Source organism: Plectropomus leopardus, chromosome 16, assembly GCF_008729295.1.
Source record: "Plectropomus leopardus isolate mb chromosome 16, YSFRI_Pleo_2.0, whole genome shotgun sequence".
In the NCBI taxonomy this organism is placed as follows: Eukaryota; Metazoa; Chordata; class Actinopteri; order Perciformes; family Serranidae; genus Plectropomus; species Plectropomus leopardus.
The window spans coordinates 26414602-26426004 of record NC_056478.1 but is presented as its reverse complement, the minus strand read 5'-3'; the positions used below and the strand labels follow the sequence as shown (position 1 = coordinate 26426004).

The 11403-nt window shown below is 38.4% G+C and overlaps 1 protein-coding gene across 1 annotated transcript; it reads right to left on the bottom strand.

The window, feature by feature from the left end:
* Window positions 1–3779: 3779 nt before the first annotated feature.
* gja1b (gap junction protein alpha 1b) lies at window positions 3780–11184 on the bottom strand. Its single transcript, XM_042503037.1, has 2 exons — window positions 11087–11184; window positions 3780–8078 (listed from the first exon to the last, which is right to left on the bottom strand). The coding sequence occupies exon 2, from the start codon at window positions 8060–8062 to the stop codon at window positions 6896–6898; it is 1167 nt and encodes a 388-aa protein (XP_042358971.1). The 5' UTR covers window positions 8063–8078; window positions 11087–11184; the 3' UTR covers window positions 3780–6895.
* Window positions 11185–11403: the final 219 nt, after the last annotated feature.

Sequence of the window (11403 nt, the reverse complement as noted above, 5' to 3'; positions counted from 1 at the left end):
GAATATTTCAAATTTCCACAGAAATGTTGAAATTTAGGAATCTAGATATAATCTGTGTAATTCAACTGGAACGCAACTTTTGTTCAATGTTTTGTGATAGCCACTGAGATCAGCTAAAAAAGTCTGCTAACCACTCGAGGTTGCTCAGGTCAACAAGGTCGTGGCTTTCCCTCTTAGATCTCCAAGAATAGAAGCTCTCCAGAACTGTCAAACAAGTAAACCAATGCACATCTGATTGGTACATTATGTTAGTGTATTATTGTTAGTGTATAGTTTGCAACAGGAAACTCACTGTAATGAATCGCCTTTGACTGGATGAGATTAATAGTTTTCACCAGGGTGCTCATTACATTACAAATTGCTTCCTGTGACTGATATTCCCATGTGGTATCAATAAAACTGTATTTTTGAAAATATATTTTTTATTTTAAAATTATTCACGGGTCATATGAAGTAATTGTTGGGCCACAGGGCCTGTGGGTCATAGTTTTGACATCCGTATTGTAGAGCCTTTGTAATGTCTTAGAATATCTTCAACTTCTAGCAGTTTGATATAGTAACTTCTCAATACTCTATGATACAGTGCCATTTCAGCTGAAGGTTGGATATGAAACAGGTTAAAGGAGTTACAGTGTGTGTACATTTGACCAGGAAGCATCAACTGCAAAGCACTTTTAAAAACAAAAACAAGCAAAAAATATAGAAATATATGAAAAGTAATAATAATTACAATAATAATAATAGTTGTGAATATAGTTTTGTAGGCATTTTCTGTATTTTTTCTAATTGCTAACTTCAAATAGTTTCTCTCTCTTTTTAAAACAAAAATTTTCAGTCAATTTCCTAATTTCTTGCAGTTTGTGGGACATCATTCATTCATTATGTTAACTGACTTTTTAGCCACATTTAAAAAAAAAAAAAAATCAAACCAATTTGCTCAAATTTCAAAGGTTTAATGTTTGTGAGAAGTGTCCAAACACAGCAATAGAAAACTGATGTTTTTCCAGGTTTCAAATGATCGGACCTTAAAATGTTAGTTCTTTAAATTCAGAACTTTACTTTAGTAAACATTTGAGTGTCATCGTAAATTCTGACACTTTAATATTCTATTCCTAACAAAGACAAATATGCTGTGTTTTATGAATGTATCTGAAGACTGCCGAAAAAATAACACCAAACAAAAAACATCCACTGCTCTCCTCTGTCTGAACTTCACACATAACAATGGAATTAAAGGGCACCTTTTGCTCTGTGAGAAATACAGGAATTACACGACATCTCTAATGCTGGTCGATACACCGTCAGCTTCTTGAAATTGTAATAAATAAGTCATTAATGAAAGTCCTCCTCTCCCTTTCTAACTGTGAGCCACATGTGGTCTCCAAGCTGCAGCTCAGCTCTCTGAGCACATGTGTTTTGATTTAGTACTGTGGAAAGATTAAATAGGAAACTTGGAGAAGCGGAAAAGAGCAGTGTCCTTTCATATTATGAAATTTAACTGCATCTCTCGGAAGCCTTTATCAAAGCCACAGCATACTTTAGGACTGATTACCTGCTGAACCCAATCGCTCTGCTTTATCGGGAGCATGGCTTGGTTTATGGTGTTCACAAGGCTTCACCAGTGATGGCTAGACAGAGTTACCTCTGTTTTAGGCACATGATGCAATCCTCCAGAAATTTTACAATAGTAAACTGAGAAATACTTTCATCGTAAAGTTAAAAGGTCGTATAATTGCTAATATGGTCATATTTATGAATCCAAGGTAACACAGGGTGAGTCATTGACATACTAACGATGATTTGGGGGAGAAAGTATTCATGTCATTAACAAAAAACTGTGACAAAAAAAGATTTATTTGTGACCTTTTTGCTATGACAACAGACTAAAACACAAAAAAGTAGCATTGTTTAGTTAATGTTATGACACTGTAAATGTCAGGCAAGAAGGAGTATCACATCAGCTGGAACTAACCATGAAAACATGAAGACCAGCATTTTAAAAACAGAAAGCTAATGCCAACAAAACATCATCAAGGGCTAAGGATCTGAAGGTAACACTTCTTGTAGTTGATGACTTTTTTGTATTTATTAACAGAAAGGAATGCAGAATTAAAGTCAGCCATCCAAGTCTTTCTCTAGATTAGATGTCCTCACAGTTCAGACTCTTGTCCATGGCAAGTCAATCCAGACCCAGTGCACACCTCATAAAAGGAGTGCAATAATACAATGTAATGAAGTGTACATTTCCTACTTTTTACGCTTATGAATAAATTGTTTTATACAATATGGTCAATGTGGAGACAGTTACAGCGATCCTGGCCTGAGATTAAGCCTTAAAGGTCATAGCTTCCCTGTTTTACATCATTGTCATGGCAAATCATCACGTGTCAGAATTCAAGTTTATAGACATTTGCAGGCAATGTGGTATTACATTTGTGGGAAATGTATTACGCCTGTGGGATTATTACACTAAAAGTTACGGATTTGTATTACGTTTGTGGGTAATTATATTTGTGGGCTGTTATTATCTTTGCAGGTGTTACATGGGTATTCACGTTCTGTCGTGCGGGAAAGAGAAAGCAAGACTTCAGCATCTTCTGTCAGAGTACATTACGTCGCTAATGCAGTGAGGTAAGTTTTAAACAAGTTTAATAAAAGTCATTTGCTTATCACCAGTCGTTCCAGACCTTTGGCCTTGAAAATAAATCAGATTCAGACCTTTGTATATTAATTTTAAGAACCCCCGCTCTCTGTGGTTACTTCAGGAATACAGTGGTTTTAGCTGCGTGTCTCAAGTTAAACCCAGACAACAGTAGCAGAAACTGTAGCAGACAGCAAGCAGCTCTGTTTTAACAACCAGACTTTTGTTTTGTAACAGCAGCTATAACCTCAATGAATGAAAGGCATGCAGTACCCAATCTTGTAATAATTTCCTTAAAATGTTATTATACCTGAATTAAATAACATTTTCAGAAATGTAATTTAACACAATGTTGTAATAACGTGACCAATAATTTGATAAAATGTCCTGACTGATACTAATACCTTTTTACCAATCATGTTATATTTTATTACATTATTGAGAATTTATTATATTGTAAGTAAAAGCAGTTGCTCTTAAACTTTTTGAAGTCAGGCCCCCCTTTCATAAACTAGAAAGTCTGTGATTAGATCACATCATCATAATCCATGGCGGTGCATTTGAGTAAAAGTAAAAAAAAAAGAAAATCTATTTTTACATGTACTTAAGTGTTGAGGTAAACTTTTTTTCTTTTTTTGTCAATTTAAATTTTTTAATTTTGTTTTTGAATGCAGATCAGGTGAAGCGACACACTCTTCATTCAATAAAATCCATTTTTTACTTATAAAAAAGAACGTTTCATGGAGACTGAATCGACTGCTTTGCCTTTATTGTTCGTTGTGTAACATTGGTCATCTTCTGCAGCCTTTGTCATCTTCTGATGGTGTCTACTCTAAGATCCACAGTGGTCTAATAGACAGCCCTTTACTCAACGACCAATCAGCATAGGTACTGGTGGTTCATTTTCCAATGATAGGGATTTTAGTTTAATGCATCATTGCCTCATAACAACATACCACTTGACATCTGTTCATTTCAAATAAACCTGACTCACTTGAAATAAACCTTAACCATAAACAAAAAATGACAAATGACCTTAAAATGTTCCTTAAAACAAATGTACTTCTGGACTGGCGGTTCATTCAAATCACTGTGATGCCAAAGAGAAAGCCTTGCAATGAAACCAATCAATCAGTGATTAAGACAGAAAAATATTTATTGGTTAAAATAGCTTTTCACAGATACAATTAATGAGTTTTTTTTTTTGTTTTGCTATCATGCACTTACACTGTACAACAGTGGATCCCCATGGATTAGCATTGTCTGACAAATGACTATTGCTCCTGTTCTGTCAATGGAAGACATCTCTCACAATGAAACCAGTGGTCAGATGTCCGATATTATGCACTGTAGTGATTTCTGTGTTATAAAATAAATTAGTAACATGTGAAAACTCTTACCACTAACGTTGTGCATCATATTACATCTCTATCACCAAGATCTCAGTGCAAATGCCATTGTAGCTGAAAGATCCATGACACATGTAAGTACCGACAAAATGATGCACAAATGACAATTTATTTTTTTAAATTACAATAAAAAAGGAAAAAAAAGCCCAAATTGAGATTCATCCTAGTGTTTGGTAGTTGTGGAGCTACATTGGCATACATTTTAATATAACTGACTAAATATTAGTCCAGATCTATAAGCAGTCTTCTAAAAACTCACATTTTTTTTATTGTGACACAGTTAGCTTGATTTACAGTACTAAATATCTATTTCTCAAGCAGCAACGGTTACATTGAGTCTGAAAAACAAAACAATACCTACAAAACGAAAAGAAAAAAAATCATTCATTCAAATATGTAAAACACAGATAATCATTCTACTGTCTTTCTCTATAGCCCATGAAAGATGAAATAAAAATAGAAAAGATAACACACAGTAATAAAGCCTTTCTTTATGGAAGCCACATAAAAGCAGATCAGAATTTGCTGTGTCACAGAAGCCTGAACCCTCAGCCCTGCCATTCTCACACACACCCCAAAAAAAGACAAAATAAAACCACAAAATGAAAACATAACACCACATAAATTCAAAGTTTATCAGGAAACAACAGTCCATGATGACTGACGAAGTTACTAAAGAGGAAAAAAAATGCTTTTACTGTCAATAAATATACAGTTTGTGGGGAGTTAATGTTAGATGTTTTCTGTGAGTGAGAGATACCGGATAGTAGTCAATTTTTCCTCTTAGTGGTAGGTGTCCTACAGATGCCAAGCAATAAATATTCACTACAACTGATATTAAGCATTCTCCCAAAATCCCCTTACCATAAGTAACAGGCAAAGGATGAGCCAAGTGATAAACACTTTACATACAGTTGTCTGGACAATAACTCTTGTCTTTGCTGTGACTGACATGTGATTTTAACTGAGAACTGTTTTAAGAGTTTTGATGTAAGTGAAAACAGAAAAAAGATGTATTAATGTTGATTTACACATACATTTATTACACAAGCAAACTGTAAGAGCAAGTCAACGCAGGTAAGGCCATCAAACTATCTGTTAATGCAAACATGCATGTGTTTGTGTGTTCATTGCAACTTGGATTTATTGTTCTATTTCATGCTTGTGTTGGTCTTTCCTGACGGTTATGATAATGCCTCATTGATAAGCACAGCTTTATAACAGTGCACCTAGTGATCACACAGGGCTGTCCTCACCTAAAAAAAAAATGTCATTTTTTCAAACAAGCTAATATGCTCACGACTTTTCTCTCTCAGGGGCTAAGGTGGAAGTAGTGTGACATCATTCTGCTGTAATACCTTTTGCGGATGAAGAAAGTGATGCAGAGTTTACATTTCCCACCAAAACTAAGTCTGACCATAAAAAAAGACTAACTAAATAGTTTTAGTTAATTGAGACTCAGGGGTGGCAGATTAGAGAACTTTCATGAGTCAAGTTTGGTTCACCTTCAACTTATACTGCGTGCACATGGAATCAGGAAGATGGCAGACAGCAAACAAGGTATCATTTTGGTGAACGAGAGCAGAACGGTAAAATAAGGTGAGCTCAGGAGAGAATACCGGCAAAGCTAATGGTAGACAACATTGCCATTCAATGCTTCTATACTTAAAAAATAAAAAGTAATGACTTTTAACTATAATCAGAGTGTCTCGAAACAAAACCATGCGCCTCTATCACACCTAGTGTCTTGACCCAGTGCAGCACCCCCTCATTTTTTTCTAAAATACTCAAATTTTTGCCACCTTTTACAACAGAATTTACAATAAGATGTAGGTAGCTCCACACAAGGCAAAAACAAGGATTATCTGGACAGTTACTGGAAAAAAATACATAAACTATTAACACAAAATTACCTTTTTTAAATATATATTATTCAGTTTTATGTAAACAACACATCACCATAGTAACATAACAGCATGCATGTTTGGTTTTACCACCCTGTTGTACTGTTTGTCTTTGTTTTTACCTGTGCTGTTCAGAAGCTGTTGTTGATCTGAACTCTACTGTCCGCCTGATCCCATGTGAACGCTGCAGTACTTTTTCAATTCTAAATTGTACGTCGTAGATAATTTGACTAAATTAAGGGTTTGGAACATGTGGGTATGGAGATTTTTGTCTTGCACTACTGGATTCTTTCTTTTTTGTCTTTATTTGACAAGAACAATGCTCATGGATTAACAGAGACAAAAAGAACTGTAAAAAAAAAACAAAAAAACCAGAGTTTACCCAGAAGGCAAATTTTTAATCTGGTCCATGTTAAAAAGACACAACTAAGAAGGCACCCTGTTGTAAAGCTGTCACCATACCTTCAGAAACCAGCTATGACGGTAAGTAAAATGCTGTCACCAATAAGAAGAATAGCAGAAACTATAAAAACAAGAAGAAAACAGAATTGTCCTTTAATGTTACCATGGCAAACCAGATCAGCCACTTTGACCAGTATGGTCCTCTGTTCTTGAACTGATCAGTGACTGGTTCTAACTGGTTCTCACCTCTGCACCATTCCCGTGGCTGCTCTGTTCTCTTAAAGCTGGGTTAGCTCCACTAAAAGGTTATGGTAACAGTCATTGAGAAAAAAAAAATATTTGCAACTTGTACCTTTGACAGTGTTACATAACAAGTTTTAATGTCTCTTCGAGTGACTAAGAGTCTCTATGTTGAAGACAGTGATTGAGGTTAGCCCCACCTCTCATATGAACCCACGTGATTGAGGGTTTCCTGATTCTCTGGCTGCAGCCGCACATCCCGTCAGCCAGGCAGAGGTGGGAGGAGGCGGCACCGGGGCTTACACGTCCAGGTCGTCTGGCCTGGCTCGGCTGCTCATCCGGCTGCTGGCCCGGCTACAGGGCCTGGCGTCCATCAGCGCCAGTGGCTGCAGCTCGTGTCCTGCTGTTGAGGACAGTTTCTTATGCTCATGGGTGTCATCTGGGAACTCAAAGGCTTGTGCATGGGAGTTTGAAATAGTGCTTCCTCCACCGTTCTGGCCGAGCCGGTTCTGCTCTGTGGAGTAGTTGGCCCAGTTCTGCTCATTGGCCTGCTTATTGTAATTACGGCATGAGCCGGTTCCCCGCTCCCCTGTGGCCAGTTTGTAGCCTGGGGGGGACATGGGTGAGAGAGGGGCAGTTGGGGAGGAACAGCCATTATAGTAGGCATACTTGGTGGTGGACAGCTCTTTAGGGGTTGGACTCAAGGTGCCCCCACTTGGGTAGAGCATGGGCTGCTGTTTGCCTTTCACACGATCTTTGATCCTCTTGAAAAACACATAAAAAAGCTCAATGACGTTGAGCAGCAGGGACACCAGTGACACCACCAGCATGAAGATGATGAAGACGGTCTTCTCTGTGGGACGCGACAGGAAACAGTCCACCCTGTGTGGGCATGGGGACCTCTCACAGGTGTAGACCGCAGACAGGCTGAAGCCGTATATGTACCACTGGATAATCAGGAAGCCCACCTCAAACATCGACTTGAAGAAAATGCTGACTATATAGGTTCTGAGCAGGGCACCTTTCATCTTCACTTTGCCGTGCTCCTCAATGCCATACTTTAGCTTTTTCATCTCAATTTTCTTCAGCGGGATGTCAACATCGCCGCCATCGTTTTGCACGGCTTTAAGCTCCTCCTCCTTCCTGTTGAATTTCTGCTCCTTCCTGTTCAGGTAGAAGACATGAGCCAGGTAGAGGAGTGTCGGCGTTGATACAAAGATGATCTGGAGGACCCAGAAGCGGACATGGGAGATGGGGAAGGATTTGTCATAGCAGACGTTCTCACAACCAGGCTGCTGGGTGTTACATTTGAACGCAGACTGCTCATCCCCCCAGGCTGATTCCACTGCAGTGCCCAGGACCAGGATCCTGAAGATGAAGAGGACTGACAGCCAGACCTTCCCCCCGGCAGTAGAGTAGGCCTGGACCTTGTCCAGCAAACGACCCAGAGCACTCCAGTCGCCCATTCTCGGGGAGCATTAGCTGGTGAAAAAAAAGTTGACCAATATTAATCTGGCAGTAATATACAGACAGCACCAACTACAAAAGTTCAGGCAGAAATGGTGTAACATATGAATGCTCTAAACTAGTTTGGATTTTTGGGGAAGATTAACAGGATTTTGGAATTTTGGCAGCATTATGTAATTAAATAGCATTGTTATTGAAGGAGACAAAACTGGATGTTTCATGACGCAAAACACAGGTTAATCCAATTACCGAGAGCAGGTCCGGAAAACACATTTTGTTCGGTTTATGCAACAACCAGGCAAGGATGTGAAATTATGAAAAGAAATTTGACTTGTTTAGTAAAGAAAATCTTGAGCAAAGTTTGTATTCATCAAAAATAACAAAGTGCTTTAGAATGAATTGAAAGAGCATGTTTAAAGGTGCTGAATGTAACTCTGGAGACAGATATTTGGTTATTGAGTCTCAATCCCAGGACGACACTTTGAGTCTGTGGTCTGTGGTGGACAGACTACCATCCCGAAGCATCGGTATTTGAAAATTGGAGAATGAGACTCGACCATAAACTATCTTTCGCCAAAGGTAAAGGGTAACACAGAGAGAATAAACCCTTAATCACGTTATTTTCGAAAAATCAGCAAGATGATCAAATTATGGACCTTCAACAATTCTACATTAACCCCTCCAATAAGGAGCAATGGTAAAAATAGGGATGTGGAGGAAAATTTAATATTAATTGAATAGTGAAAGTCATGTGCAACAATTAGCATCTTAAAACAATTTCTCTCACTGTCTTGAACACAGTCATCAACTGGGTGAGCAGTCCTGGAAAAAAACCCATATTTCAGTCACATGAGGGGATTCTACCTGCAGTGCATTTCTGCAGCACTTCTTCCTCAAAGGTCCAAACTGTTTCATGAGAATAGCCACTAAATTTTGTCTGGTTCATCTTTGAGGCCAGTTTTTAAAAAAAATATGTCAAAGTTTATATATGACAATTTGAATGAGTCTTTATCACTTTACTCCTGTTCTTGTAGGAAAAGTATCTGCTTCACTGTTTTAAACTGCAAACCTCAATCCTGCAATTCCTCAGTAGTTGTTCTTGTCTGTGAAGCACAAAGCAAACAGGAGAGAATAAATGAGGAAAGAAGACGCAAATCTGGATCATCAGCAGACCGAGTATGTCTGCTCCAGAGAACAGTAGAAAATCTACTGAATGCCATCCAGTATGAGGTTGCTGGAAAACAGCCACTATACTGCGTGATTGTGTACTCAATCTGATAAGTGTGTGGCAGAACAGACGGTGCAGTAAATCTTGTCAGTGAGGCCTGCAGTGTGCTTCTTTGCTCTGTGCTTACAGACAAGCCCTGCAGATACAAAGAATATTTCCTCAAAGAAGATCAGCCAGTTACAAAAAAGAGTGACATCAGCTCCTGCGGACAGTTTACACCTGACCAGTGTCAAACAATTTGGTTCCAAAGCTTTCGACAGGGTCACGCTGACGACTTAGCTACACTTTTATTTCACTACAAATAAAACCATTACAGTGAAAAGATGCACGGCAGTGTGCTGTGCTCGTCAAGGCTCATCCATTTAAAACGAGCACCCTCATTGGTCAAAATGAGACATTACTGTCGGCTGATATAAGTTTGGAAGATGCAGAACAAAAGAAAATCACTGCTGAGTTCATCTGACCATGTAGTCATTAATGATAATTCACAAAACAATACAATAAATCAGAATTAGTCATAAAGGGTCCTTAAAGGGATTCTGGGAGTCTTCTGGGACTTTCTGTGGGGGGTCTGTGGTCACCGGTGCTGCAAAATTAGCAGAGCACAGTGTGATTCTAACTGAAATCTAGTGATAAACCACAGATTGTAAAACAGTTTTAATCCCGTTTTCACTTTCACCTCCACAGCTCAACCTTTCTAAATGAAATCATTAGTCTTATCAGGAATCTGATGGAGGTATTTAACTCTAAAGTGGATCTTTTTACCCACTCTGACTTGAAAATAACTAAGAAGAGCTGTTAAAAAGTCAGAGTAGATCTTATGAGGTAAAGATGAAAAGCATCCAACAGATAAAGACATTTTACTCCAGGGATCAGCAGGAATCTTAATGTGGAAAAATTAGAAAATCCAGTCAACTGGTGCCAAACTAACCGCATGGGCTCTCATTTATCTTATGATAAACCACATATTATGACCTGGAAGACATACAGAATGCACTGACATTCTGTAGAAATCACCTTTAATATGTGAGTCTTTAGCAGGCAGGATATTTAAACATGAAGCATAAAGAAATAGGAGTTAAGTCATTAACAAAGCAAAAAAAGGAAAAAGTTATTAGACAGAAAGATGTCCCGCCACTTTCTACATGAGTGAGTTTGTCTGGTGAAAATGACCAAGACAGCAGAGAACAATAGAGTGCAAAACAATGACTCTCTGAGCAGACCTCTCAGATCTTACTGAAAAATCTGCACACTGGTTTCAGTGAGGAGTCACAGGATATGAATGAAAAACGACTGGACATTCCAGAAGAAAAAAAATCAGTGTTTTTTAAAGTAAAATGGCTTATGGGAGAGTTTTATAATATGAAACAAAGCTTTCCTTGAGTTAAAAGTCCCGAGGACAGATCAGTGGGCCACAGTGCGGATTAAGTTAAAGCCAGCACAACAGCAACAGGAAGTTTTGGATGAAAAAAAAGAATAAACATAACGCGCTCAAGATTTCAGTGCGCCTTAAATGTATCTAATAAATCAATCAGCTCCTATGTTTATCACAAAGCCTTTGTGTAATGTGATAGTATCAAGTTATCTATATAAACTTAAAAAAAAAAAAAGCTTTAAAAGAACCAAACGATCTAAGCGCTTTTTTTCACACAGTGGGGGAAAACTCTTAAAGTTTTTAAGTTGCGCTGCGTACAGGAGCGCACCGCAGCTTTCCCCACTATTTCTAACGGGATTCCTGACAAGGAGGGAAAGTTTCCTCAGACAACAAATCAAAGAGAAAAGTGGTCTAACTTACCCGGAAAGTTGCAGATAGAAAGAAGAGAGCCCAGAGGGACTTTCTCCACCACTTGCAGAAAGTTGAAATCCAAGTTTGGGACCAGGAGGGAAACTGAGTCGAACTTGTCAAACTTCCCTTATAACTGTCCCGTCAGAGAAGTTAGAGTCACCTGATCTCTACGTCAAGACCAGAGCGGCTGTCTGCTGGGAGGAGAGAGCGAAGACTCCCGCAGGAAAAGCCAAGGTGTGGAGTTTGGTTTATTGTTTCATGTAGAATAGATCATGTGTGAGGGGAAAACACATGGTTATAATGCGCAACCTGAGCTTATTCATCTA